This window comes from Miniopterus natalensis, chromosome 9 (assembly GCF_054644295.1).
Source record: "Miniopterus natalensis isolate mMinNat1 chromosome 9, mMinNat1.hap1, whole genome shotgun sequence".
Lineage (NCBI taxonomy): Eukaryota > Metazoa > Chordata > Mammalia > Chiroptera > Miniopteridae > Miniopterus > Miniopterus natalensis.
Window position 1 is genome coordinate 4427711 of NC_142089.1, and position 26583 is coordinate 4454293.

The 26583-nt window shown below is 55.2% G+C and overlaps 1 protein-coding gene across 3 annotated transcripts in view; it reads right to left on the reverse strand.

The window, feature by feature from the left end:
- Positions 1 to 1522: 1522 nt before the first annotated feature.
- The window catches only part of TNFRSF8 (TNF receptor superfamily member 8), a 37273-nt gene continuing 12212 nt past the window's right edge, over positions 1523 to 26583 (reverse strand). Inside the window, exons 4-14 of one of the 3 annotated variants that reach the window (XM_016205633.2) lie at positions 24677 to 24770; positions 24170 to 24330; positions 22060 to 22176; positions 20504 to 20656; positions 16189 to 16282; positions 15771 to 15916; positions 14447 to 14548; positions 14271 to 14324; positions 7997 to 8022; positions 5243 to 5450; positions 1523 to 1767 (exon numbers count right to left, since the gene is read on the reverse strand). In XM_016205633.2, the coding sequence (XP_016061119.2) occupies positions 1523 to 1767; positions 5243 to 5450; positions 7997 to 8022; positions 14271 to 14324; positions 14447 to 14548; positions 15771 to 15916; positions 16189 to 16282; positions 20504 to 20656; positions 22060 to 22176; positions 24170 to 24330; positions 24677 to 24770 (1400 nt within the window). The remainder of the gene's footprint in view (positions 1768 to 5242; positions 5451 to 7996; positions 8023 to 14270; positions 14325 to 14446; positions 14549 to 15770; positions 15917 to 16188; positions 16283 to 20503; positions 20657 to 22059; positions 22177 to 24169; positions 24331 to 24676; positions 24771 to 26583) is intronic. The other 2 variants (XM_087820778.1, XM_087820779.1) reach the window with 2 other exon arrangements.

A 26583-nucleotide genomic window follows, 5' to 3' on the forward strand; every position in this document is an offset into this window, starting at 1 on the left:
ATCCTCAGGCCGCCTCCTGAGCCCCTGCCGCCGGGCGTGTGCTGTCCTCGGGCACCGCAGAGCAGAGACACAGGTGCAGAGCTGCCCACACAGGCATTTTGACAAATATCATCCATCCCCATAAACTTCTACAGGTTCTGGTGTAACCGCCTCTCACGGTGCCCCGACCTCTCCAACTTTCCCCAAAACATCTGAGCCGTTTCAGAAACTACCCCTGTGGTTCCTGACCAGCCCCAGCTTCCTCCAGAGATGAGCAGGCCGGTGAGTAAACAACAACTCAGGCCTGGCTTCCAGTGGGTAATTCCAGGACTCAGTGCCCAGGCCACCACACCCGTGTCATCGGCCCACGGTCCCTTTTCCAAGGCCACAAGCTTGTTTACATGAGTCTGAAAGCCTTACGAAGAGCAGGTCAGCAGACAAAGTATTCTTAGTGTGACATGTAACAGTTCTGGACTCCAGGTTGAGCGACGCAAAGCTTTTTCTCCCAGAGCCCAGGATAAGGCAGGATGCAGCTTTTGACGCCCGTATCCCAACATGGGTGCGGAGACACTGCAGCAAGAGGCAGGGCCCGGTGCCATCAAGGTCCATGAGTGTGGCAGATCTGGGAAAGATGCATCTTCATTTCCCAGCCAGAGCGGGGAGTGCCCACCGAGCCAGCAAGGACCCAGCAGGGCCCACAGCTCCTTCTCTGTGTGCGGAGGAAGCCCCTGAGCAAAGCTGGCAGGGCAGGCTCTCTGGCCAGGATGGGCACCACAGCTGCTAGGGGTCTGCAGATATCTGGGTCCTGAAGTGCCTCCTGCTGAGGGGACACTGGCAGGGACATTCTGGGATGAGCGAGTTGATCCCAGGCCATGGGCCCACCGTGCGGGATACAGAACAGGGAAAGGGGGCAGGGCCAGGAGAGTCCCACTCGATCAGGCTGGGCACTCACCAGGCACAGGGCACAGAGCCCAGCAGGGCAGTGGCCGAGACGCGCCAGCCCACAGCGCCCTATCCCGCTATTTTCCTTCCAGCTGAGGAGAAGCCGTCGGCGCTGGCTCTGTGCCACGGGGAGCCACGTTTACAGTAACTGCGGTTGTTGGCATGGCACCAAGGCCCTGTGGGTTTCTCTTCTGAGGCCCAGGGTGAAGGGAGAGGGTAGGGGGTATGGGCCTCGAGGCCACTGCCTCAGGTGGGCTCCAGCCCTAGGAGAGCGTGTCCAAGGCCCAGGGCTCGGTGGCACTTTCATAGGAGCAGAAACAGCGTGCCCAGTCCCCGCAGTCTGTCTGTCGCCCCAGCAAGCTTCGCTGTTTAGATCTAGGCCCCTGGTTGTCTCTACTGCACAACCCACTGCCCCAGGGTGTGGGTGGGGGGCAGCTGGGTGGGGGTGCAGTAGAGACCCCCAGGACCCCTCCTGCACTGACCACTGGATGCTGGAAGCTCAGTTCAGCAGATGGGCCTCTGCACCGGCTTGGTTCCCCTGTGCCGCTCTGGCTCCCAGGGGGCACCCAGCTGCCCCCTCAGCCCCAGCCCAGGCCAGGCCTCATTTCCCAGAGGCAGTCGTGGGCAAGGGGTCCTCCTTCCCTTCCTCTTCCACCGAGAACATGACGTCCCTGCAGCTGCCCAGAGGTGGTTCTGTCTCCTGCTCTGGGTAGTGGGGGGCATGGTCCACCTCCAAGCCCTCCTCCAGCTCAGGCTCCGCCGGCTCCACCAGGCCCCGGCCCTCGGGCACCTCGGTCTTCACGGTCCCCACGATCACTGTGTCGGCCCTCATGATGTAGATTTTCTCTGCAAAGCCAAAAGATGGGTGAGCTGGGGAGGCCAGAGCCCCAGAAGATGGAAGCAAGGAGGTAGAGAGGGCTCCAAGTCCCAGCTTCCCCACTCCTGCTGTGTGGCCTCAGGCAGGTGGCACAACCTCTCTGGTGCACAGTAAGCCCTGCCAACCTTACAGCTAGGACTGTGTGCTGAGGAGTTAAAAACTGGCCCACTTGCTACCTATGGGAGACACCTGTGATGTTCTCGGCACTTCTGTGAGGATAGGGTAGGGTAGGGGGGAGAGCATGGGGTTGGGAGAGGAAGCACATAGTGGGGAGGGGGCAAGTAAAATCAATAACAATAGCACCTTCCAATGTCACCTGTAATTAAAAAATAAAATTTAAAAAAAAGTAATAGCACCAGAGAACTTGAGTAGAGGTTGGCCCCTGCTGGACACTATTTAGGACACTGTCCACACTTTAGCTCCTGAGTCCTCATATCCCTTCTGCCAGGTAAATAGTCTGTTATTATCCCGTTAGAGATAAAGAACCTGAAGCCCACAGACGTTAAATGACCTGCCCAAGGTCACCAGGTGGTGAGCAGAAATCCCAAAAGAAACTCCTGCCTCCTGCCCTTTCCATTCTTCTCCACGTGCCTACAGCAGAAACCCGGGGTGACCAACGTGCCCCAGTTTGAGCAGAGGATGTCCCCAACCCAGGAACCTCTTCACTGGTCAGTCCCTGCAGAAGCCTCGGCTCTGTGAGTGACACCGGCGGCCTGCCATGCGGACAGCACTGGGCCAGGCAGCCTATTTCAGCGTTTATTGCTTATTGCCCATCTCCCGCCTGGGGCCCTCGTGGCTGTGCCTGCCCAGTGCCGAGGGAGTGCCGCTGCTTGCGTGTGTCACTTGGATGGAAGACCGGCCCTGCCCATTAAAGGTGTGATTCCTGGGTCCTCAACACCATCTGCTGGGGCCTTCAGAGGCTCAGAGGAGTTAAGGACGCTGCCTAAGAGGCTGGGAAGTGGGGAGCCTAGCCTTGAGCCAGGCCAGCTGACTTCGAGCACCAGTGGCCCAGCTTCCGAGGCCTCGAGCTCAGGGCGGGGGCCCAGCTCCCAGGCGCTCAGCCCCAGAAATCTGGCGGCTGGGTGGGGAAGCTCAGGAGGGAACTTGAGAGTTGGGGTGGGGCAGGGGGCTCGGGATCCCTGCTTCTCTGGGTAACCATTGACACCCCTCTGATTTAGGAACTCCCAAAACATTCTTAGGGCCCCTGAACCCTAAACCACATTACATAACGCCAGCTCTTCACACCCCCAGGAAAGAGAGAAGTGTTCAAAATAGCAGCAGGAACTAAAGAGAAGCTGAGAGAGAGACTAGCTGTGGGCTGGGCCCCCACATACTTCAAAGGAGAGAACAGGGCCTCAGGCCCCAGCCACACACACCTTCGAGACCTGCAGGCCGCTTGCCCTGGGGGGTGAGAAAGGGCACGGAGAAGGCCAGGCGGGGCTAGAGGAGGTGACAGAGAGACAGAGAGACAGAGAGACAGAGAGACAGAGAGACAGAGAGACAGAGCAGTGGGGGTCCAGGTTGAAGAGGCCAAAGTTGGGAACCAGACTATCACCCCCTCCCATTCCCTGGGTCCTGATTCCTCCGGCTCTGTCCCCCATCACAGGGCTGCACACCTCCAGACTAAAGGGGGAGGGTCTTTCAGAGCTACTTCGACGTCCTGCCCCATCCAGGGTGCCAAGATCCAGGGAAGTCGTCTTAGTGGGGTGGGGGAAAGGGGGGGAAAGAGCTGTCTTGCCTGGTGCCGGGGGTCAGGGAGTGATGAAGCTCAGGCCAGAGTTTGGTCCCCTTTGGGAACTGAACACAGGGGTGCTCCTCTGGGGTGGTATCAGCAGGACAAGGGGCTCACTGTCCCTTGGGTGTCCCAAGAGAACCTCCAAACCTTCCCTCCCCACCACCCCACGCACCAGCAAGGCCTGCAGGCTGGCTCAGCTCTAGGCAGGCTGCCCACGTCCCAGCTGCCCTGAGAGCCTAGTGGCTGCCTCCACCACCCCCTCAAACACTCCCAGAGCCCCAGCCCTGAGGTTCCAGGCATTCAACTCATCATGGGCTCAAATGTTCAAATTAGGGCTTCTTAGGAAATCTGAAGGAGATGCCTTGGGCAGTATTTCCCAAAACACATTTTTTAAAAATAAAACTTGCCAAAAGCTGCAGTTCTTAAAGTTTCAGTTTGGTACGGAAGACTCTGCCCTAAAGAATCTATCCACCAACCCCTGCCACGGAAATGTGTTGCGCAATTACAAATGCCTCTCTGGTATTATCTGAGCGATGGTTAACCCCCCAGAGAAGACAGGGATGGACCCACTGAGGCCCTGCCCCAGGGGGCGCACAGCCAGGTGAGGGGCAGGGGAAGGCCACAAACACAGTCACACTGTTCAGTGCTGAGGACACTGGGTGGGGAGGCCTGGAGCCCGGGGGAGCACAGCAGAGGGGCATCTAGTCTAGACAGGAGAGCAGAAAAGAGCAAGGAAGGCTTCCTGGAGGCAGCGGCAAATAAGCAGGGTCTTCGGGACATCAGGAATTAACTAGGTTCAAGCGGGTAGAGTTGGCTATCGCAGGTGAAGAAGCAGCTCCCACAGAGAAGCTTAGCAGTGAGCGAGGGCTCGGTAAACTTAGGAAACTCCCGTTGGGTGGGAGGACACGCAGGGTCAGGAGGCAGGTGAGTCGGTGCAGAGAAAGCAGAGCGTGACCAGCCGTGAGTGCTGGAATAAGAGCCCTGCAGCTCAACATAGAGGGTGTAATTTGGGAGAAACATTCTGGTGGTACCAGCGGGGAGAGAAGTAACAGAGGAAGCACGAGGCCTGGGTGAGGCCAAAGCGGGCGGCGTGCCCGAGCCCGAGGGCAGCTGCGGCTCGGGTGGCGCTGGCTCCGCGCCCGCGAGGCCCGGTGGTGGTGCAGACAAAGCCGGGGGTTCAGAGGCCTGCGGACGAGCCCAGCCCTGCTGCTTACAGCTGTGCGCTGGGGAAAATCATTTCACCCCCGCCCCCCCATCCACAGTTTCCCCAGTTGCGAAAAGGGGAACACACCATCCGCACTCAGGAGGTTGTGTGGCAAGGAGACGTGACGCTTGCACAGCGCCGGGAATGCGTCAGACAAGTGGCAGCTCTTATATCACCATGTGTTTTCCTCCTGTCCCCCTCAGGCGCTCCTTGCTGGTGATCACTTTTCTCTATAATAGTGGGCGCCAGACAGGGGGAGCCCCTTTCCCCCACCGCGCCCCACAAGACTGACGCTATGTGATTATTTCAGGAACTCTCCGCTGGTCCTGTGAAGTCAGTGCCACCCCTATGCCGTCTCCCAAGCTGCGCCGTGCACCTAAGTACTAATGAGGCCTGTGGGAGAATCCACGCCTCCTCCTTGTGGGCCTTCGGGCCCCAGGGTCTCTGGTTCCCTTCGGGGGCCCAGCACCCCCCCCCACGGCCCTGCCCAAGCAAGCCGACTCACCGATCCTGTTGTTGGTATGCTCCGCGGTCCTGCGGGGCTCGGGAAGGTCCCTGGGGGACGGGGGGCTCCCGGCTGGGCTGGCACCCACCAGCGGCAGGCTCTCCGGGCAGGCGGCCCCCACGTTGCAGGTCTCCACAGCCGGGGGGCGCATGAACCCCAGCTCCCCTGTGCAGCAGGGCTCGGCCACCGACCCGCTCCTCTCCAGCTCCTGCGGCACAGAGGCGGGGCGCTGAGGCGGGCGCCTGACCTCCCCCAGTCTTTGAACTTCGAAGCCCCGTTTCTTCATCTCTATTTGCCCCGGCGGGTCTCCCCCTCTGCTTTGGAGCCGCCACACGCCCCCCCGGGTTTGCAGCCACGACCGCCTGGCACACCTGCCCGGTAAGTTCCAGGGGAAGTCTGCCGCTTTTAACATGTACTAAGTAATAAGGATCGCGCCAACATCACACGCATGTTCCCCGTGGCACATGTTAATCCTCACAGCCACCCCATGAGGTGACTAAAATGAGCACCTCTCCGTTTTACAGATCAGGAAACTGAGGCACCGAGGAGGAGTCAAGTGACTTGTCAGGGTTAGTAAGTGTCCGGGCCGGCACTTGAACCCCGGCATCTGGCTGCAGGACCCACGCGTGTAAGGGCCGGTCTATAAGCGTTGGCTCCAGGCCACTCCAACTGCCCAGCCCTGGCCTCCTGGGACACTAGTCAGTTATAAGCACTCATGTTTTCTAAAATTAGCCACGTCTTCCAGAAGGTGCTGGATTACTTTTCGGCTTTGATAGGTAGGCGCACAGGAGAAGTGGCCTCATGGAATGTTCTAGGGCACAGCATTTACCTGCTGCCTTCAAAGTGGAACGGGTTGGAGTAATTCAGAAAATATAGCTACATAATTCTGAATATTCTCTTATAACAACCTGAAGTACAAAAGACAGCATTTTAAAACAACTTACTATTAATGCGTCAGCCCAGGCAGCCAAAAGATACCTGATTATCTTATGAATCGCCTAACGCCTTTTTCATGAAATTCCTTGGCATTGTAACAGCAACTTGTCTGACCCAAGCATATCTGCATCTGATTTCCCATAATTTGAAACTGAACTCCTATTGTGGTTCTGCTTATCACGTTTAAAAATTAAATGATGGAAACCTTTCTCCATGTATACATAGGTTTTCTTTTTTTTGCTTTTTAAAACTTTATTTCAACATAACTATGCTTAGAGAAATATACTCATATTGGTTAACAGAATGCAATTTAAGTTTAACTTATTCTACACAATTTGGACCAAAAACTTGGTATATGATTTAAGCATTCAAAAAAAGAATCTGTGCCCTGGCCAGTGTGGCTCAGTCACGTGGGCACCATCCCTGTGCACTGAAAAGCTGCCAGTTCAATCCCTGGTAGGGGGCGTGCAGGAGGAAGCAGATCAATGTTTCTCTCTCTCCCTCCCTCCCTCTTCCTTCTTTTCTCTCTAAAAATCAATTAAAAATATGTATGTATATAAAAGAATTTGCAATCTGGTTTTTCATCTATTACAAGCATATATAAAAGATTCTCCACCAAATGCCACTAAGGCAGGTAGCAAGAGCCTTGAGACATTAATCTTTGGTTTGTCTCTGAAAAACATCGCCTCTTGCACTGTAAAAGCTTATAAAATTGGTGCAACGAAACAGTGTTGGGATGTTTCAATGCCAGTTTACAAAACTCAATCACTAATGGACCTGAAAAGGGTGGGAGAGCCTGTGCACACCATGTGAAACTGTAAACACTGTGGTATTCAGTTACTATTACATCTGGACTGCAAATCTTCCAGGCATAAATGTTTGAGTTAAAAGAAAATAATGATAGATTTGATAAGTGGGAGGAAAAAACCAAGAGGGAACCGTACACGTCTGAGACCCGGCCCTATGGAGGGCTTGGTCCTGTTCCCTCCCTCAGCTCTGCAGGGCACTGCCCCGGATCCCACGGCCCGAGCTGCCCCTGGGGGGCTGGGCACAGAGCAGGGCGCAAGGACAAGCCCAGGGAGGACCTGGTGTCTGGGCCCCATCCTGACACCTGGGGACAGGTGATCCTGGGGTCAGCATAACATCTGCACAGACCCTCGCCCGGCGCCTGCACACAGCCAGCGCCCCGTAAAGGGCGGGTGAAGCTGGCCTTACGAGGAGGCAGCGCAGGGTAGCCGCTCTGGCTTTGGAGTCACGAACTGGGGCTCAGATGCCGGTAGGTCTGCTCCCAGCTGTGGAGCCACCTCTCCTGTCTGGGCCTCCATTCCCTCTCATAGAAGGGGACGGCACTACCGACCTTGCGTCTTGTAAGGACCACCTGAGATTACTCTTGTCGAGAGCGAGGCGCCTGCTCATGGTAAATGCTCAGTAGGCGACAGCTACGGTTTTGCAAATTCCCGCTACTGATTTGTCATCCCCATGCAAGGACAAGACTCATGGAGGAGCGAAGGGGAAAAGGGGAAGTAAGCACAGGCTTCCTCGTGACCAGACCACACCTGGCACCCGAAGTGGCCAAACCATGGTCTGGAGGGCCTTTCTGGAAGTCCCCAGCAGGATGAGCCAGGAGCCGAGGCTGCCGGGGGCGGGGGGGTGGCATCCTTGGCCAGGGCCTGGCTGAGGCCTGGCTCTGCTCAGAGCTCCCTGCGTGGGGAGGCCCAGCATGAGCTTGCAGGGGCCTGGGCAGCTCTCAGCACCAGCACATCTGTTGAGGAGTCAGATTTACGGCCACCAAGCTGGGGGAAGGGGGCGGCTACTTACTGTCTGGTTCTTCTGGGGCCTGGAATCTGCAAAGAGAAGAAAAGTGACCACTTCACCACAGAGGGTCTGGCAGCCACCGGGTCCTGCCCCGCCCCAGATGTGGGCAGATGCCTCCCCCTTGTTCTCCAGTGGAGAAGAGTGGGCAGATTTCAGGGTCCTTGCCCATCCCCCCAGGCCAAGGTCACAGGGGCTCACTTCCCAGTGCTCATTTCTCCAGTGTTGTCAGAGAACTTAGGGAGCACCTCTCCTCCAGCCACTAGCCGCCCAGCACACTGGACCCCTCCCCAGTCCACCTACCTGCCCCCCAGCACGCACACACAGTCCAGGAGAGGCCCTTGCCCACCTGGAGCCAAGCACACTCCTGCTGACAAAGAACTTGGTCTAAGCGGCTGCCAGACCGTGCAGCACCCGGGGTCTGCGGAGCCCAGAGCTCCCCAGGTCACTGTGGGAAACACGCAGAGGACCTCAAGGCAGGGCGACAGGAGTGGACGACAGGCACTGAGGACGTTTTCTGAATCCTGTGCCAGACACGCCTGAAGCCTGGTGACCCTGGAGCCCTTTAGGCTCAGGCCACTCGGAGTTCGGTTTTCTACAAACCGCGCTTTTCAAAGCCCTTTGGTGGGCTCGGGAGGTGCTGAGGAAATGATTCTTAGGGCACAACCTTCACCTTCTCCTTCCAAACCCCCGCCTCCGTCCGATTGTTTTCTCATACTGAGTAGGGTGCCGGGTCGCAGCCAAGTGTCAGCGGACATTCAGCCACGGCCCAGGCACCTGGTCTCTCCTGGAGCAAATCAGCTCCCTGGTGCACACGGTGCTCGGGGAGGCACAGCCTCTCCCGGCTCTCCAGAGGCTGCCTGAGGGGTGCGGAACCCGCCGCGGCGAGGCGCACACGCCTGGCCAGAGACATCTGCCGGAGACGCCAGCGTGCCGGCTAAGTCACCTCCAGAGCATCCTCCCTGATTCCTGCAGCTCTAGGGAACCCCCGGCCCGGACCCCTCGCTGAAAACCCACTGGAGGCCGACCAACCGCCGTAACACAAATAAGGGGGGGCAGGCTGAGCTGTGCGGACACGAGGCCAGTTTGGGAAACACTCTTAGGTGTCCCTTTTAAATGCCCATCGCCAGGTAGGAAGTGTCAAATGGGGAAACAGGCCGGGACGCGTGCGAAAAGCAGAGCGCGTGGAAAATGCCCCAGTTCCTGGCTGCGGGTTTAACAAACGCGTCGCCCTCGCTGCGTCGGAGAACCGCCGCTCCCAGCGCAGTGGCCGCGGGAGGCCAGGCTCGCTTCAGCCAGGCGGCCCTTGTGCATCGCCCATGCAGGGCTGTGACATACGGTCTCTGGCCTGAGGCGCATTCTCTTAAATGACATCAGCGAGACGGAATCTCCGACCTTTGAGAATGATTCTGAGTTTTGCAAACAGCCAGCTGTGGGTTGGTGCCAAGTCACTGGGATTGGGCCGGGGGGGAAGGGGGGGGGGGGCGTGCGTGACAAAGTAACAAGACAAAATAAATAAAAACGATAAAACTCAGTCTTGGAGAGGACATGGGTAAACAGGAACCGGTTCCATCTTTCTCGAGAGCCATGTGGCAGTGAAAATCTCACACCCTTTGACCCAGTAATCCCTCTTCGGGGACACACCCTCAGGAAATAACCCAACACAAAACAGCAAGGCTGCGCTCAGCCTGGTATTTATATTAACAATCACACGCTGGAAGCAGGCTGGATGCCAAACAATCCTGGAGAGGAGGCCTCCTGGCAGTGAGGCCCGGCACAGGACTGCGCCTCTCCCAGCCTCGGTCGTCTTAGCTGGAAAATGGGATGGATCAGGCCCACTCTGGAGGGTTTTCTAATTTTGATTTTTTTTGTTTCTGTTGTTGACTTTTAGAGAGAAAGGGGGAGAGAGACATCGGTGGGTTGCCTCCTGCATGCTCCCCGACCGGGAATCGAACCCGCAACCTTTTGGTGTGCGGGGCAACGCTCCAACCGGCTGAGCCACACCAGCCAGGCGTGGTGCATCTTGCAAAAACCCACTTCGGGGGGTTGACTGAAGATTAAACGAGCTCTCGAAAGTGAAGGTGCCAGTGACCAATCGTGCTGAGAGCATGTCCCCTGGATACGATGTCATGAAAAGGACCCTGTCCTACCCTAAACCTGTAGCCCCAACCGAATCCAGACAAAAACATCTGACAGGTCCCAATAGAAGGGCACCCTGAATGGCCCTCCTCGAAACTGCCAAGGTCATCGAACACAAGGAAGGTCAGAAGCAGCACAGCCCGGAGGAGCCCAAGGAGACCGGGTGACTCCACGTCGGCGGTGTCCTGGGTGGGCTACGGGAACAGGAGCCTGCGGCAGGTGAAACCTAAGGCGACCTGAACAGAGGACGGGCTTTAGTTCCGAGCACCGTATCAATACTGCTTGTTCGCTGTGACAAATGCGTCACCCTAAGATGTTAGTCATAGAGGAAACTGGGTGGGGGTCCATGGGGCGCTCTGCTATCCTCTCAGACTTCCTGTCAATCTGCTCTGAAAAATAAAGTCTATTTAAAATGTTTCAGCATTAAGAAGGGGAGGTGCCCAGGACACTGCCGGGCACGCAGCTGGTCCCAGGACGCAGGCGCTCTACCACGGCGAAGAGAAAATTGGCGTTCAATACCGCACCTTGCAAAAAGCACAAAATAGCACCACAGTGAGAAAGCAGAATCCAGCAGGTGCCGGCATCTGCCTCCAGCCGTGTGACCACCCACGCGTGTACTTTGATAAAGACTCAGGACAAACTGTGCCAAGCACGGAAGTCGGATTTCGTAAGAGCTCTGCCCCTAAAAATGTTTCAGTCCACTGTCTTCATCTATTGGTTTCTTCCCTTTTGGAATAACTATAATCTCCAAAATGCACCCGGCACCCTCGGACATGAGTCCAGGGACACGCTGGACGTCGGCGGCCGGCGGCTCCGTAGCCCAGGGCTGCCCCGAGGGCCCCGGTAGCTGAGCACGTGCTCTGACTCGGGACCGTCGTCACTCAGGCCCGCCCCTCTTCCGTTCAGTCCCACCCCTCCGGCCTGAGGTCCCAGCTGCGGTGAGAATCAGAACAGACCCAAGGAAAGAGTCTGGCCCGGATTCAGCCGGGATCTGGCAACGGGCACGCGCCCATTCAAATCCCGGGCTCCCTGGAGAGCGGGCGGACTCCAAGGCGGGGGCAGGAAAGTTCAAGCTAAGCCGGCAACACCTTCAAGTGAAGAAGTGTTCCCAACACAAAGAACGGGGCCAAAGGGACACGGCCAGCAGCTTGGAGTGGCCCCGCTGACCCAGCCGGGGACACTGTGGAACAACAGTCACAGCAGAATAAAGCAGGAACGCGTGAGTCAGACAGCAGAGCGTAAGAGAAGAAGAGGAAAGTCCACGGGGCGCAGGCCCTTTGCACGGCCTCCAAGGAGCTCCCCTCAGAGGACTTAGCGGTCACCATGGAGACAAGAGCCGAGCCCGGCAGGCACCACCTCGATCAAGCGCTCGCCACGACCACCCGCCAGGGGACCAAAGGAGCCCCGGAGGACAGGCGCCACCGAGGAGAGCTCGGCGTCCCGCCCGGGCTCTTCCCACCCGACGCACCGCCCGACCGAGCCCAGTAGCGAGGACGCATCAGTCAAAGCCAGAGTTGGGGACATCTATAGAGTCACGGGTGGAGTCTCAGGTCATGAGGGAGAGAAAGAGGCGGAACGGACCCGGAACCGCGGCGGGAGACGTGACGGCCAAACCCGCACGAGGCTCTGAACCGGGATCCTGGCTGGAACCGGCGCCGCCCGGCGGATGGAGAAACCAGAAGGGGGCCCGAGGCTTCGCTGGTGGAAAGGGTTCAGAACGAATCCTCTGGTTTTGGTGGTTTTACTACGGTTGTGTAAAAATATGCCTAATTTGTATGAAACACACTCGAAGCGTCAGAGATGATGGGCGTTACGTCAGTAACTCACTCTCAGGTGGTCCCGGGAAAATCTCTGGACTGTGTTTGTGACTTTTCTGTAAGTTCAAAATTATTTCCAAGCAACACAAAATTTCCTCCAAGGTAAACTTGCCTGGATAAACTGATCAAGTAACGGTTTCAGTGTCCATTACAATGAAAGATTAAAAGAATTTTAATCAGTGTTTCTCAACCAGGCATGATCTTCCCCACCAGGGGACACTTGGCAGTGTCTGGAGACATTTTTGGTTGTCACAGCTGGGGGGTGACACTAGTATCCAGTGGGCCCAGGGAAACCGGCCAACCTTCCAATGCCCAGGACAGCCCCGTCCCAAACGGCAATAGTGCCAGGGTGTGAGGCCCTTTTTACAAAAATCTCACCACCAACGACGACAGAATCCCAGTCGCCCTGCTTTTAACCACGTGGCCTCAAACACGTTCCCTCACCTTCCTGGGCCCCTGGCCCCTCATCTGTGAAACGGGAATAACAGCCGTGGGCGCCTCGAGAGGACCCTGGGGCGGGAGGTGAAAGGAGATCGCGCGTGTGCTTCGCCAACCCCTCACGCGGGACACATGCCACAGGTCAAACCCCTCAAAAGCTGATTGGCGAGCATCTAACGGGCACCTGCCCGGGTCTCAATGTGCTCCTTCAGGCACCAACTGCGCCCCCAGCCCCGCAGCTGGGCTCACATTCCCATCCTGCCAGCCTTTCGTCCCTTCGGGCTCCTGGCACTGGTCTGAAAGCTCAGGAGAGCGAGGACAGTTTCTGTACCCGGCGCAGAGCCACTCGGAATCGCCCAGGGACATGGTTTGAATATATGGGTGAGCGGACAAGTGAGTGAATGTCCCTTCTCTCCTGCAGCACCTGCAGCTCAGTCCGGAGGGCACAGGGCACCCACCCTGCTCAGCCTGCTCTCACCCTGTGCCCTGTGTGCTGATCCTGGCCTCACCTCCCTTCCGTCTCAGGCCTGGGGACCCAGACCCCCGGGCACCCACTGGAAGCTGGCCGGCCAGGCCGGGCCACCACTGCGTGTCAGGACTCAGGGTTCCTTGTAGGTCAGGCTTCTTAAGAGAAGGTGCTTTTTTTCTTTCTTTTTTTCTGTGTGTGACAAAACTGCTATCACAAAGGTTCGAAGAAAAAAAATAAACTGACGGCAATGGAAATTCTAATACTAGAAAAATGTCAAGAAAGCAGACCCGGGTTTCAGTGAGACATGGAGCCTGACAGCTCATGGAAAAAGGCTTGAAACTGCCAAAACATGAAAACCCCCCTTGCGGAGAGGGGACGAGCACCTGCTTGTGAAACTCATCAAATTCAAAACATGCCCCAGCGGACTGTGCTTTCATGCCCAGGTCAAAAGGCGGGCTACACCCAGCAGGGCTCTCCAAGGGTCCAGGGGGGATGGGGGTAAGGGGGCCAGGACCTGGCCTGGGCCCAACCACTGGGCTCTGGGCGGGCATGGGGCGGACAAAGCTTGGGGGGGGGGGGGCTAGTGCCGAAAGACAGAGGGGACAACACTGAGCCCTTTATGAACAGAACAGCAACCTCAAGGACGAGGAAGGAACCTTGCAGTGGCACTTGGGATGTGTGGTCCTGGACCAGTTATCCCCTCCTTACAGAGAGAAAATCATCACCTATCTCCCCTGGGACTCCTGGCTCAGGAGACCCCCTAGGAGAGGGAGACTGCCCTGAAACAGAAAGGGGAGCTCAGGCCATTCACATTCACTCCCTCCTCTGTGGTCAGGGCCCAGCACACACAGTGTGCAGAAGACGTTTCCCTGCCCTGACGGGGGCTGCACAGGAGAGGGGACACTGGGCAAAGGGGTCTGGGAACATGCCCGACCCCCAACCAGGTAAGAGCTGGAGGAGATCTGCTGCCTGGGTGAGTGGGGAGGGCCCGGGGCTCCGGAAGGCTCCCTGGAGGGGTCAGAGAGCAAGGACCAGGGAAGGGTTCAGAACAACCTAGAACTAAGGAAGGCCTGGGATTCCCAGTGAGGAGCAAGGCCCCAGACACAGGCTGGCCAGCAAACAGCAGCCACCGTTTCCCCTGCACAGCTATAGGGGCTCCACACGCGCTTAACAGGCCCCAGCTCCTGGGGGCCTGTGGAGAAAGGAGTGAAAGGTTTAGCGGGTTTGTAAAGCTTCATGCCAGTAACTCCACTCAGAAGCTGCACAGGGCACGGCCCAGTTTCCACCCACATGATGTTCCCATTACAGTAGAGGCGCAGCTTGTGGGAGCCATCCAGAAAGAGTCCGAAGCCCAGGGCCCAGGGCTGCTGTGTGTCCTTGCAGCTCAAGCAGCCCCTCCCGACACCTGACCACTTACCCACAGGCTCAGGCATGGTCCGGAAGGTCTGGACCGGGTAGCAAAGGTGGAGCTCTGAAATGACATCAGGAGGAGGACTGGAGATGCAGCCTCAGCGAGCCTCGGGGGGCAGGGCAGGGCCCCAGGCCAGCAGCACAGAGCACCCCCCCCCGATGCCCCACGGACACCTCACTCACTCTGGCGAATCCATTTCCAGCACGCCCGCCAGTGGCACAGGAGGAAGGAGCTGGAGCCGATGAGCACCACCAGCACTGCGAGCGCCCAGAGGAACACAGGCCCTGGAACACAGAGGCGGCCCTGCACTCTCTGCCCCAAAGTCCACTACAGGGCGCCGCGCTGGACAGCCCTGGCCCGTCTCCACGGGGCTGCCAGGACCTGGTCCTCTCGCAATCCCGGACTGAAAACCAGACACTGTACCTGGTCCAGCCCTTACCCACCCGCCTCCCTCACTTGGCTCCAGGAAACCCATCGGGACAGCCTTCATAGTGGAGCAAAAAAGCAAACCATTTCCAGAGGGTGGGAGATTGAGGAGTCAGGGGCCAGGACAAAGAAGGAATGGAGCCCAAAAGGACAAAGTCTGGGGACTGCGGAGGGGGGCCCGTGGGAGAGGTGCGTCCCCTCTGGACCGGAAGCTCCATGAGCAGGCACGGGGTCTATCCCTCGCATAAACGCACTCCGCCCTGTGCCGTGGGCACCACTGCCATCTTCATTTTACAAAAGAGGGAAACAGGCTCTCAAGGGTTAGGTAACTCGGTCAAGGTCACCCTGAGGGCAAATGGCAGAATCTCAGTTCAGGCTGGGCCAGGAGGACTCCAGCAGCCACACACTGAACCCGCTACCTGGGTATATTTCTTTTTAACTTAGTGCTTAACTTGCCTCCTTTTAGTGCATTTTTTAGACGCTAAAAAGTAGTCTGTGCCAGATAAGCACTTCTCAGACTTTAATGTGCAGAGGAGTGTCCTGGGGACCGTGTTAAGATGCAGATGCGGATTCTGCAGGGCTTGGGTGGGGCCCAGGATGATTTGTTTTTCTAGCAAGTTGCTGATGCTGCGAGTTCAAGACCATCCGGCACCCAGAACCGCGGGCCTGAGAGCCGCCGCCGCCTAGTGCCCGGTCCTGGAACTGCAGGCCCGGAACGCCCAGAGCGACCGTCTGCGAGGAGCCGGGCTGAGCCACATGCCATCCCGCGGGGCGAAACTGGGGCGCAGAACTGGGGCGCAGAGGCATTAAGCGACCGGCCAAGGTCATAAAATCATTCACCAGATCCTTTCTGAGTAGCAAACCGGGGCCCCGGGGAGGAAGCTCTGAATGAAACCCCTACTCACAAGAACTGAGAAACAATCGCCAGCAAGTGACAGAGCCCCAGCCCCAGCCCAAGAAGCCGGAAACCCAGGGTCCACCTCGGTCCCCCCACCCAGTGGGTGCCAGAAACTGAGGAGAAGCCTCCCTTCTTCTGCTCACTCGGGAGGGAGGCCCCGCCTCCTGGGGGGTGATCATTACCTGAGACCAGGGTGGGTCGCCCCGTGGATGAGAACGGGGTGGGAGCACTTGTTGAGAGGGAGGCGTCCCCCTGGGCGTGGGTGGCGGCCCCTGCATGCCCCTTATGGGCAGGGAAGTCTGCCAGGGAGATCCGGGCGGGGCTGGTGCTGTGGGCAGAGAAGCCAGAGGTGAGACTGACTAGGGGATGTTAGAAGGGAGGTGTGTGCTCGCGAATACTTCCTTTCCCTGGAGGTCGCGTAGCCGAGGCCGGGGCCCCAGGCGCTCCGAGGACAGGGGCTGCATTTCAGGGTTCCTGGCTCGGTGCCAGCACAGAGCCGGGCACAAATTCTCCAAAATGACTTGCAGGCTTGGCACAGAGACCCAGCCCGGGCTCCACCCCCACCCCCATCCAGCCCCCCAGAAGGGGCCGTGGAGTTACCTGGCAGGTGCTTCGCTGTCCTCTGGGTTGGTGCTGCAGTTAAGGTGGGTCCCTGGGTGAGGGGGCTCATGGCTGGTGTCCCTCTCAGCTTTACCTGCAAAGAGTGGTCTTAAGAGTCAGCGTCAAGGCGCCTTACCCAGTAGGGACTGGTGACCTCCAGGGAGGCAGCTCAGCAGGGCCAGAAGGACGCTGCTGCTGGGCAGGTTTGTGTCCTGGCTCTGTCTCCTCCCTCCCTCCCTCCCTCCCTCCCTCCCTCCCTCCTTCCTTCCATGCAACAATTCTTTATTGAGCACCTACTGTCTACCGGGGATTGTGCTGGGAGCTGGGATATAGCAATGAGTAAAATACACAAGATCCCCACCCTCGGGAAATCACAGGCTGTTGGGGCTCACAGACGTGACTCAGGTGTCACACGAGGGCATGTGAAGTCCCCGAAATAGGGGACTCCACCTCGCCTGAACAGGGAGGCTTCCGCAAGGAGGGGATTGCTGGGATGTGAGGGTGGGGTATCTAAGCAGAGGAAATAGAAGGTGGGAGGCGCAGAGGTGGGGAGAGAGGAGAGCACACTGGAGGGGTTGGAGGAGGCCCAGAGAGGCTGGGGTGTGGCCACGTGAATACACTCAGGTCCCGTGTACGCCTCTTGCAGGGCACATTTTTCATAGCAGCCAAAGAAGTGGAAGCAGCCTAAATGTCCATCAGCTGGTAAAGGGACAAAACGCAGTATTTCTGCTCATTGAATATTGTTCAGCAGTAAAAGGAACAAAGCGTTAGCATATGCCATAGCATGGATGAGCCTCACATGTGTGCTATGTCCAGGGAAGGGACAGACACAGAAGAACAGTCTAAAATGTCCCTAAAGCTCTAACCTAGGGGACGGGTTAGTAGTCTCCGAGCTGGGGATGGGCAGGGGTGACTACTGACGGGCTCGAGGTTTCACAGATCATGGTGTTAACCTAAAAATAAAAGGCCAAAGTGGGAGGCAGCGAGCGTTTATTTGAGGTTCAAAGAACAGCTACTCGGGAAGAACCGATTCAGGCAGAAGCCCGAACAGTGTTCAGCTAGGAAGCAAAGGCGGGGATGTGCGTGAGCCGGGGCAGGGGAGCAGCGACATCAGCAGAAGGATTATTACATCAGTAGAATATTCATTACATCAGCAGAGGAAGGCGCCTCTGGGGGGGCAGATGAAGCAACGCAGTGATGGCGACTCTAAAGAAAGGTTTCCATTTTCTGCCCTGTCATCAGCCCCGCCGGCAGTCATGATATCTGCCCTCTTGTCATCTTTGCCAGCAGTTCTTTGGAACACAAGGTTGCTTAGGCCCAGTCCAAAGGTTAATTTGCCCAGTTCTAACATTCCAAAGGCTTGAGGCATAAAACATGCAAGGCATTTTCTCTGGGATGGTGGCTCTGACCCCATTTTAAACTCTCTCCGTTTATTTATTTATTTTTACAGCGGCGATAGTCCCACAATTTGTAAATTTCATAAAAATCACAGCATTGTACACTCAAAATGAATCGATTTTATGGCATAGGAATTGTACCTCAATAAAGCTGTTTTAAAAATCAGGTCTTAAATGGAGACATCTGTAATAGTGTCAACAATAAAAATAAAGGAAACATCAAGTCTTTCTCCCCAAAGAAATGATTTTAATTGGCGATGGGATGGGATTGGCGTCGTAGATTGTACTGTAAGTCCAACTCCTCACCCTGCCCCACATCAGCGCCCTTCTCCAGGTGACTCTGCAGCTCCTCCAAGTCGAGGCAGGTGTCTGTCTGTGTCCCGGTCCCACCAGTGCCTGAACTGGGCTGTATGACTTGTCTGGTCAGTGGAGGGGTGGAAGTGACCATGTGCCCATTCCCAGCCTGGGCCTTAAGAGGCACCTGTTCTTCCACTCACCCCCTTTCTGCGCCCCACCACTGCCATGAGGAGACTGTGCTGCGGGGGGTGAGCAACCTAAGTGTCCATCGATAGACAAATGGATAAAGAAACTGTGGTGCATCTATACAATGGAATATTACTCAGCCATAAAAAGGAATGAAATCTTGCCATTTGCAACAACATGGATGGACCTAGAGGGGATTATGCTAAGTGAAATAAGTCAGAGAAAGGCAAATACCATATGATTTGACTTATATGTGGAATCTAAAAAAACAAAATAAATGAACATACAAAACAGAAACAAACTCATAGATGCAGAGAACGAGCTGACGGTTGCCAGATGGGAGGGGAGTTTGGCAGCTGGGTGAAAAAGGGAGAGAGTTTAAGAACATAAATCTCCACTTATAAAAAGTCATGGGGATGTGAAGTACAGCACAGGGAATATAGTCCATAATATTTCTAAAAGCCATCTCTTGGCCTCTGTTCTTTTACTGTTCCTTTTTCATAGCATTCTGTTCTCACTTTGTGAATGGTGTCAGGTGAGCACTAGACTTATCAAGGTTATCATTTTGTAAGTTACATAAATGGCTAATCACTGTGTTGTACACGTGAAACCAATATAATATTGTATGTCAGCTGTGATTGAAAATTTAGTAAGTAAATAAGTAAACAGGTATATCTATTACGTCTAGGCATGGGCAGTTTTCACTCATGTTTTGCCTTTGGTAGATACTTTCATTCTGAAGTCTCATATTTTTAAGGCCAGGTATACAGGGAAATTTGGGGCACCACTGTGAGAACAAGACCTGGAGCACCCCGTAACCACGTTGGGAAGGGCTGCAAGATGACCCACGGCTGGTAGAGGATGCGCAGAGGGGATTACAGCACTCCTGTTGACCCGAGGCCTGGAACGTGCCCATGTCCCTGTTGGGAAGGCCACATTATGGGGGTCACCAGGCCTACGCTGCAGCTGTGAGGTCCCCAAGGGACTGCCTACAACTGGGGAAGGGCACCACCTGATGGCCCCATCCACACGTCCTGGTGACAGACTGTGCTGCAGCAGGAGCAGCAAAAAGCAAGTGCAGCCCAGAGCCCTCTCTTTCCTCCCCAATGGCCCCCAGCGCCCTCCACTGGCAAAGCTGAACATCATGCTCCCGGGAGAAATGCTGGAAGAGGCCAACCCTTCAGAGCAGAGCAGGTCCTGAGGGTGCACCGGGAGCTGAGAGGCAACCCACTGACAACAAGCACACTTTCTAAAAGCCGTCTCTTGCCCTCTGGTCTTTTACTGTTCCTTTTTCACAGCATTCTGTTCTCACTTTGTGGATGTAACAGCTTCCTGACATTTTCTGTGGACACGCTTACATTTTTTCAAGTTTTCTCCTACTGCTGTTGCTTCAGTTGTAGTCAGTTTTCCTGTTTGTGAATCTTGTTATCCTCTGGTTCTCCCTGAACCCTGAAGATCTTTGCTGCTCACTCGTATTATTTTAAAAGGACTACGCTGAATGTTCCAGTAGCCGGCGGGGTTTCTCCTGCTGGAGTTAGGGTGCCCTCTTTGCGGTGGGCCTCTTCCCGGAGCAGCAGGTCTCCCTGGGCGCTTGGCCTGCGGGGGGTGCGTGAGCCGGCGGCCTCACCTCAGTGACGGCGGAGACAGCCGACAGCCAGGGCCTACCCCAGATACACGAGGAGGCGTCACACCAGAGTGGAAGCACCACACGGCCAGCCCTGGCTTCCTGTGGAGACCCCCTGAGTGTCTCTAGCCAAAAAGTTGATTATCTTGACCCAGGCACCACCTATTCACACTGGTTACAGACGTTTTTAAATTTTATTTTCAAAAGGAAGTTACCCTTCGCAATTCTCCATCTCACGCCCATCCTTCAATTTGCTCGCCTGCTCTGAGGCCAGGGCCCCTTGGGGGGGCTTATGAGCATGTTACCCCTCAGCCCTCAGGGAGTGAATTGTAGGGTGAGCTTCCCTCCACCTGGCTTCACTGGTCGCCACCCGCCCATCTGTTTTCTGCTTTCTAGAAATGTGTTGAAATCCCTCCGCGGCTCATGAACCTGCTTTGTTTTGTTTCTCGCAGTCGAGGTTTAGGCTTTTCTGCGCTCTCGCCAGTGTCCACCAGCTTGATTGGAGGCCTCTTAGCAAACTTTATGTTCACTTATCTTCAGTCAATAAAATGACCTTGCAAATAAGTCAAGATTTTACCAGCCCAACAATTTCAGCCAGAACTTTAAAAAAAATATCATCAGAAACTCTTACCAAAATGACAAATTTGTTTTTCATGCCACTCACTGGATCTAACTAGGCAAAGAAAACACAAAGCCCAAACCTGACCTGGTTAACAGCTGGGGTTGAAGGTCATTTGCCCCGTGGGGGTGGGAGACATGCAGCTACAGGGCACAGACTTCAGCCCTTTGGTCAGCGGTGCAGACTCCTTACCCTGGACGTTGGTGACCATCTCCGGTGGGGCAGCAGGGCAGGTGACGCAGCGGGCACAGGTGTTAGTAGCTGACGTGACACAGAACATGCCAGGCCGACATTCGCAGACGCGGGAGGAGTTCCACGTGCAAGGTGTCTTCTCCACGAGGTCATCTAAGGGACACAGAGAAAGGTCATCAGGAAGGATCAGGGATGGCAAGGGCGGGGGGGGGGGCAGAGAGGCCCCAGGAGGGCAGAGGTGCATCCCCCCAGGAGCAAATGCTCAGCTGACTTTTCCATCGAGCTGGTCTCTGGCACCTGCAAAATAATCGTGCTAAGCGAAAGAAGGCAGATGAGGAAGGAGCACACGCTGCATGATTCTGTTGACAGAAGATGCTAGAAAATGCAGCCTATTCCACAGTGACAGGAAGCAGAATGACTGCCTGGGCTTGGGAGTGGGGGTGGGGGAGGGAGATAGGAGCTTGAGGAAGCTTTGGGGCGGGGGGATGGATAGTTTATTACCTTGACTATGGTGGTGGTTTTGCAGATGCACACATACGTCAAAGCTCACCAAACTGCACACTTTAAACATGTGTGTTTTATTATATATCAACTATATCTCAATAAAGCGGCTAAGGAATCTAGAGACGGGGTGACTGGGCATGGGAACAGATGAACCAAGACTGACCACGACTCGACGAGTCTTTGAAACTGGGTGATAGTCCATCACGATTCCTGATTCCCTCTACTTCTGAACAGGTTTGAAATTTTCATGATAAAAAAAGGTTTTTTCCCCAAATCAAAAAGTGTCACAGGTTTTATAAAAGAAGAGATATAATAATGCACTTGTGTACGTCTGGAGGTATTTTGCATGCTCTGTGTACGTGAAAATAGAGCCACTGCCTCAAGAGATGAGACAAATGTGACTTGCTTGGTAAGAACATATCTCCTGGGCGTAATGAGACACATTTGGGACAGGGAGGTGACTGACAAATGTTTTCTTGCCGGAGACAGTGGGTGAACAGAAGCTCTCTGAGAAGAGGTCACTGCCATCGAAACCCACAACTGTGGCCCTCCCTCCAGGGGGCACACCCGTGCCATTCCCTTTCCCCTCTCCTCCCCCCACAGGCACATATCTCTTAAACTCCAAGGGACCCCACGAGACCCGCAACCAGGGGAGCAGTGGGCAGTGGCAACTCATCCTGGGCGAACCCCTTGAAGCTGTCTCCAATGCCCCCTTTTCTCTGACTCCACAGGGAGCCAACACAGCCCGGCCTAGGCTCTCCTGCTGCTGCTTCTGTGTCCTTCCTTGCTTCACTGTCCTAAGTGTGTTTTTGCTGAGGTCAATAAGTTCTTGCTTGCTTTTCTACAAAAATTTAAAAAACCCACAACCGTGATTGGGAGTCACTAGAAGCTGACAGCTCAAAACACCAGAGAGCTGAACCAGGACCCCGAGGGCTGAGCAGTCCAAGGTCAAACTCGAGACTCCCCACCCCCAGCTGCTTCTCAGTCTCTCCTGCAAAACCCCAACCCCCCAGTCCCTGGAAGGAGCCCCTGGCGGAAAGATAGGCTCTTACCTCCTGAACAGCTCACGCAGGCTGTGCAGCGCCCATCCCTGTCCAAGTAGTAGTCCTGCTCACATTGCTTCCTGCAGTCGCTGGACCCCAGCGGGCACAGGTGCTGTGGGGACAGCCCTAAGAAAAGAAACAAAGACAGTCCAGTCCAGGTCACCTTGGCAGAGGCCTCACTTCCTCACAATCACTGAAGCGCCCCCTGCCCCAGCTCCCTAACTGCACACGTCATTTCCACCCTCCAGAGGGAGTCATGAGGCTCAGAGAGGGAAGGAATGTGTCTTAGGCCACACAGGAGAAGAGCTCTGAGCTCCCCTATACTTTCGGTTCCCCCTCCACGATCCACCATTTGCACTATGCCAGAGCCCTCCCTCCACGCTCACTGCTATGCCACTGCCCTCCTCAAAACCTTGGCAGCCACTTTCCCTTTGAGATCAGCCATGAGGCAAGGGTGCCTGCTATCACACCCTCTATCCAGCATGGTACAGGGATCCTAGGCAATGCAATAAGACAAGAAAAAGAAAGAAAGGTGGTAAGATTGAGAAAGGAAGCTATCAATCTGTTACAGACAGATGATATCACTGCGTACACAGATAATCCCAACGAATCTGCAGATCATTACTGGAACTAATAAGTGAATTAGCAAGGAGGTTAAATACAATGTTATTATATCGGGATCAATGAAATGTCTATATTTGGGTTGAATCACATGAAATTGCTGTTTTGATAGGTTAAATATTAGCAAGTTCACATGGTTCAAAAAGAGTTAGAACATGATGTATTGAAAAAGACCATCGGCATCATCACTGGAAATATCAAATACCTAGAAATTTAACAAAAAGATGTAAATATCTCTACATAGAAAATGGCAAAGCACTATTGGGAGAATTTAAAGGAGGCCTGGATAAATGCAGGGCTGTGCCCTACACTCAACACCGTCACAGGGGAGCCTCTCCAACCTGATCTCCAGCTTCAGTGCAACCCCAACCAAAATCCCAATGGGACATTCTGTGCAATTTGAAATGACTGATTCTAACATGTATGTGGAAAAGCGAATTACTAGAATGGTCAACGCACGGCTGACGAACAAAGTTGAAGAGGTGGCTCGACCATCCACGAAGACTTATTGAAAAACCACAGGGATTAAGGCAGCATGGCATTCACGCAGAAGAGACAAGACGCATGGGGCAGGATACAAAGGCCCGAACCATACCCGCAGACACGGGCGCCCGACCTCCACAAAGCTGGCACGCAAAGGCGAGGGGAAGGACCGCGTGTCTGATAAGCGTGGTGGTTCAGCTGGGTGTCCGCGTGGACACTTTTAACATGACCACTGCCTCGCACGGCGCACACGAGCCAAGCTAGATGGCAGAGCCAAGCATGCAAGGGGAAACAGTGCTGATCCCAGGCAAGAAATGTGGGACGTCTTCCGACTTCAGGGGAGGAAGAGACTTACAAAACAGGACATAAAAAGCACCGGTCACAAAGGAGATGAGTCAGTCTGACCGAATTAGGACTAAGAGCATCTCTTCATGGAAAGACCCCAGGGAGACTGAGAAGGTGAGTCACGGGGGGGGGGGGGGGGACACAACTATAGGACAAAGGGCTCAAAACCCAGAATTATAACAAGTCCTATAAATCAATTAAAAAAAAAAACACTCAAGAGAAATGAAAAATACATTCCAACAAAGATTCGCCTTTCATTATAGCCAAGAAGTGGAAACAATCCAAATATCCAGAGACTGTCTGGATCAGCAGTGAGGCGAACCTATACAATGGAAGGCTATTTAATAATACACAGGGGCATGGCCAGCCCATCGCCGTGGGAGCCAGGAGAGCATCAGATCGACACCTGCAGAGGCCACCTGCTCCGTCACAAGCAGCAGTGCCTGTCTCAGAGTCTGGCACACAGGAGGCCCCCAAAACTGGTGTTAAATGCGTGAGGGCTTCCATGATCTACTCTGGCCCTTGACGCTTTCAGTCTCTCTTCTCCCCCCACTGGGAAGGACCACAGCTCAGTGCCCGCCTGCCTGGAGCCCCCCCACACACACAGGTCACCCACCAATCAGACACCGTTGCCGTGGGAAACAGCCTGTAGCTCCTCTAGAGAAATTACCTGGACCCGGACTTGGCTTCCCCACAGAGGAGAGAGAGTTGGGAGCCTTCATCATTTCCGACTCATCTCCTGGAGCGAGGGGAGTGGCCCCTCCAAGAAGCGAGGTCCTGGCGTCGGAGCCCGCTGCGGTCAGGATGAGCTTGGCCTGGGGTGTGGTGCCACTGGGAAGAAACCCAGAGATGGAACGGGAAGTTCTGCCGAGGGGGTGAGGGACGCCTGTGCTGGGGGACAACCATTCCCATAGCGAAGGGGCCCCCAGACCCTCTGCCCACAGCCAGGGGGCAAGGGCTGTATTTTCTAGGCCTTCTCGTTCTCCTGTGCAATCAGGGCAGGCAGGGCACACAGTAGGGCCTCAAATGACTTGAAGGGTTGGCAGAGAGGCACCCCGGAGCCCTGACACCTTGTGCTGAATCCCACCTGTACCCCCAGCCCAGCTATGGTCCAGGCACCTGTCAGGTGAGACAGCCCCACACTAAGGTCAGCTGGAGGGGAAGGGCAGGGAGTCACCTGGCAGGCGCCTTGCAGTCCTCTGGGCTGGTGCCGCAGTCCGGGCTGGTCCCTGGGGAAGGTGGCTCACAGACGGTGTCGCTCTCCGCTGTGCCTGCAGGGGCCACAATGCCTTCAGACTTGGTACTGAGGAGCCTGAAGACTCCAGGAACAGACTTTTACCCCCACAAACCAGGGTCCCAGGTGGGCGCCTGAGAAACCCAGTGGCCACCTGGTGTTTGCACCTGTCCAGCCTCCACTCCCCCTGGGGTAAAGCAGCTTCTTTCTCCCAGGAACTCTCCCCATCTCAGTGTCTGTGCTTAGGGGCTGGGATGGACTGGCTTCCCCTTCCCTTCCAAGAGCAGCCATGGGACCAGGCTACTGGCCCAGGGATGGGCGCACGACCCAAGCCACGCCTTGTGTCTGGTTGTTGGAAATGTAAGAAGAAGCTGTCTTTCCACTGGGGTTGGGAAGGAGCAAACCTGGAGCTGCTGGTACCTAAACATAGGGGAGCAGAGACGAGAGATGGGAAAAGACAGAGTTCCTGGATCCAGCTATGCCTGAAGCTACCCAGAGCTATCCCCAGACTTTTTAGTTACATGAGCCAAAAAATTTGAGATTTTGTTACTTGCAACCCAAAGAGTCTCATGATTATAGTAATATTGTCTTCACAGGGCTGCTGTGGGCATCGACGGAGAGTGTGCCTAAGGTGCCCATCACATGGTGTGACGTGTAGCAAATGCCCACAAATAGTATGTCCTTTCCTCAGTGGGCTCTTGCCCCATCACTCAGAAAGTGACCCGCGTGTGTGGGATGTGATCTGAAGGTTTTGGTGGGCGTAGGTATGAACAATGCTGACTCATCTTGTGTACCTGAGTGTGATAGGTGACCACACCTGGGGGTGACATTCAAACCCTAGTCCGGACAGTCTCTGCTCTGTGGTCCTGAGCAATCTGTCCGCCATCCCTGGACTTCCATTTCCTCGCCTGTAAAGTGGAGCTAACACAGTCTGCCTGTGGAGCTTTGTAGACTCCAAGAACGAGAGCCTACGTGAGCTCTTAGTGAGGGGCTCAGCTAGGAGCTGAATCTAAAGCAGAAACCACTCCCCATTTTCCAGTTGGAGAGACTGAGACCCTGAGAGCTGCCCCGTGGGAGGGTCCACAGGGGAACTGAGAAGTTAGCCAGGTGGGGCAGCCAAAGGGTGGAGTGCTTCCAGAGGCTCTGTCCAACAGAGATTATGTGAATCACACGGGCCATTTTAAATTTTCTAGGAGACACATTAAAAAAGTAAAAAGAGCCCTGGCCAGTCTTGCTCAGTGGTTAGAGCGTCGGCCCACGGACTGAAGGGTCCCAGGTTCAATTCTGGCCAAGGGCACGGACCTCGGCTGTAGGCTTGATCCCTGGCCCCGGTCAGTGCGAGAGTGGGAGGCAACCGATCACTGTCTCTCTCCCCCTCCCAGCTCTCTCCGAAAAGCAATGGAAAAAATACCCTCGGTGAAGATTAAAAAAAGCAAAAAGAAACGTGAAATTAATTCAAATAATATATTCATTTAACTCACTGGACCGAAAATACTGTGTCATCAGGAAATCGATATAAAAATAATTAAAAAAATGTTTAACATCCTTTTGAACTAAGTACCTGAAGTCCAGTGCATATTCTATACTGACAGCATCTCAAGGCCACTGGACACATTTTAAGTGCTCAGTGGCCTCGCGTGGCCGGCCACTGGGATGGCAAAGAGAGGACTCTGGCGCCACCGTGTGGTAGCCACAGGAAAGCCACTGAGCGGGGCCTGCCAGCCCCGGCTGGGCCAGGCGCCTTGGTGGGAACAACTCAACTCAAGGCATTTGACAGATGGGGAGACTGAGGCCCAGAGAGCGGTGGGAACACGCCCCTCTCACAGACGCAAAGCTATAGGAAACCCCAG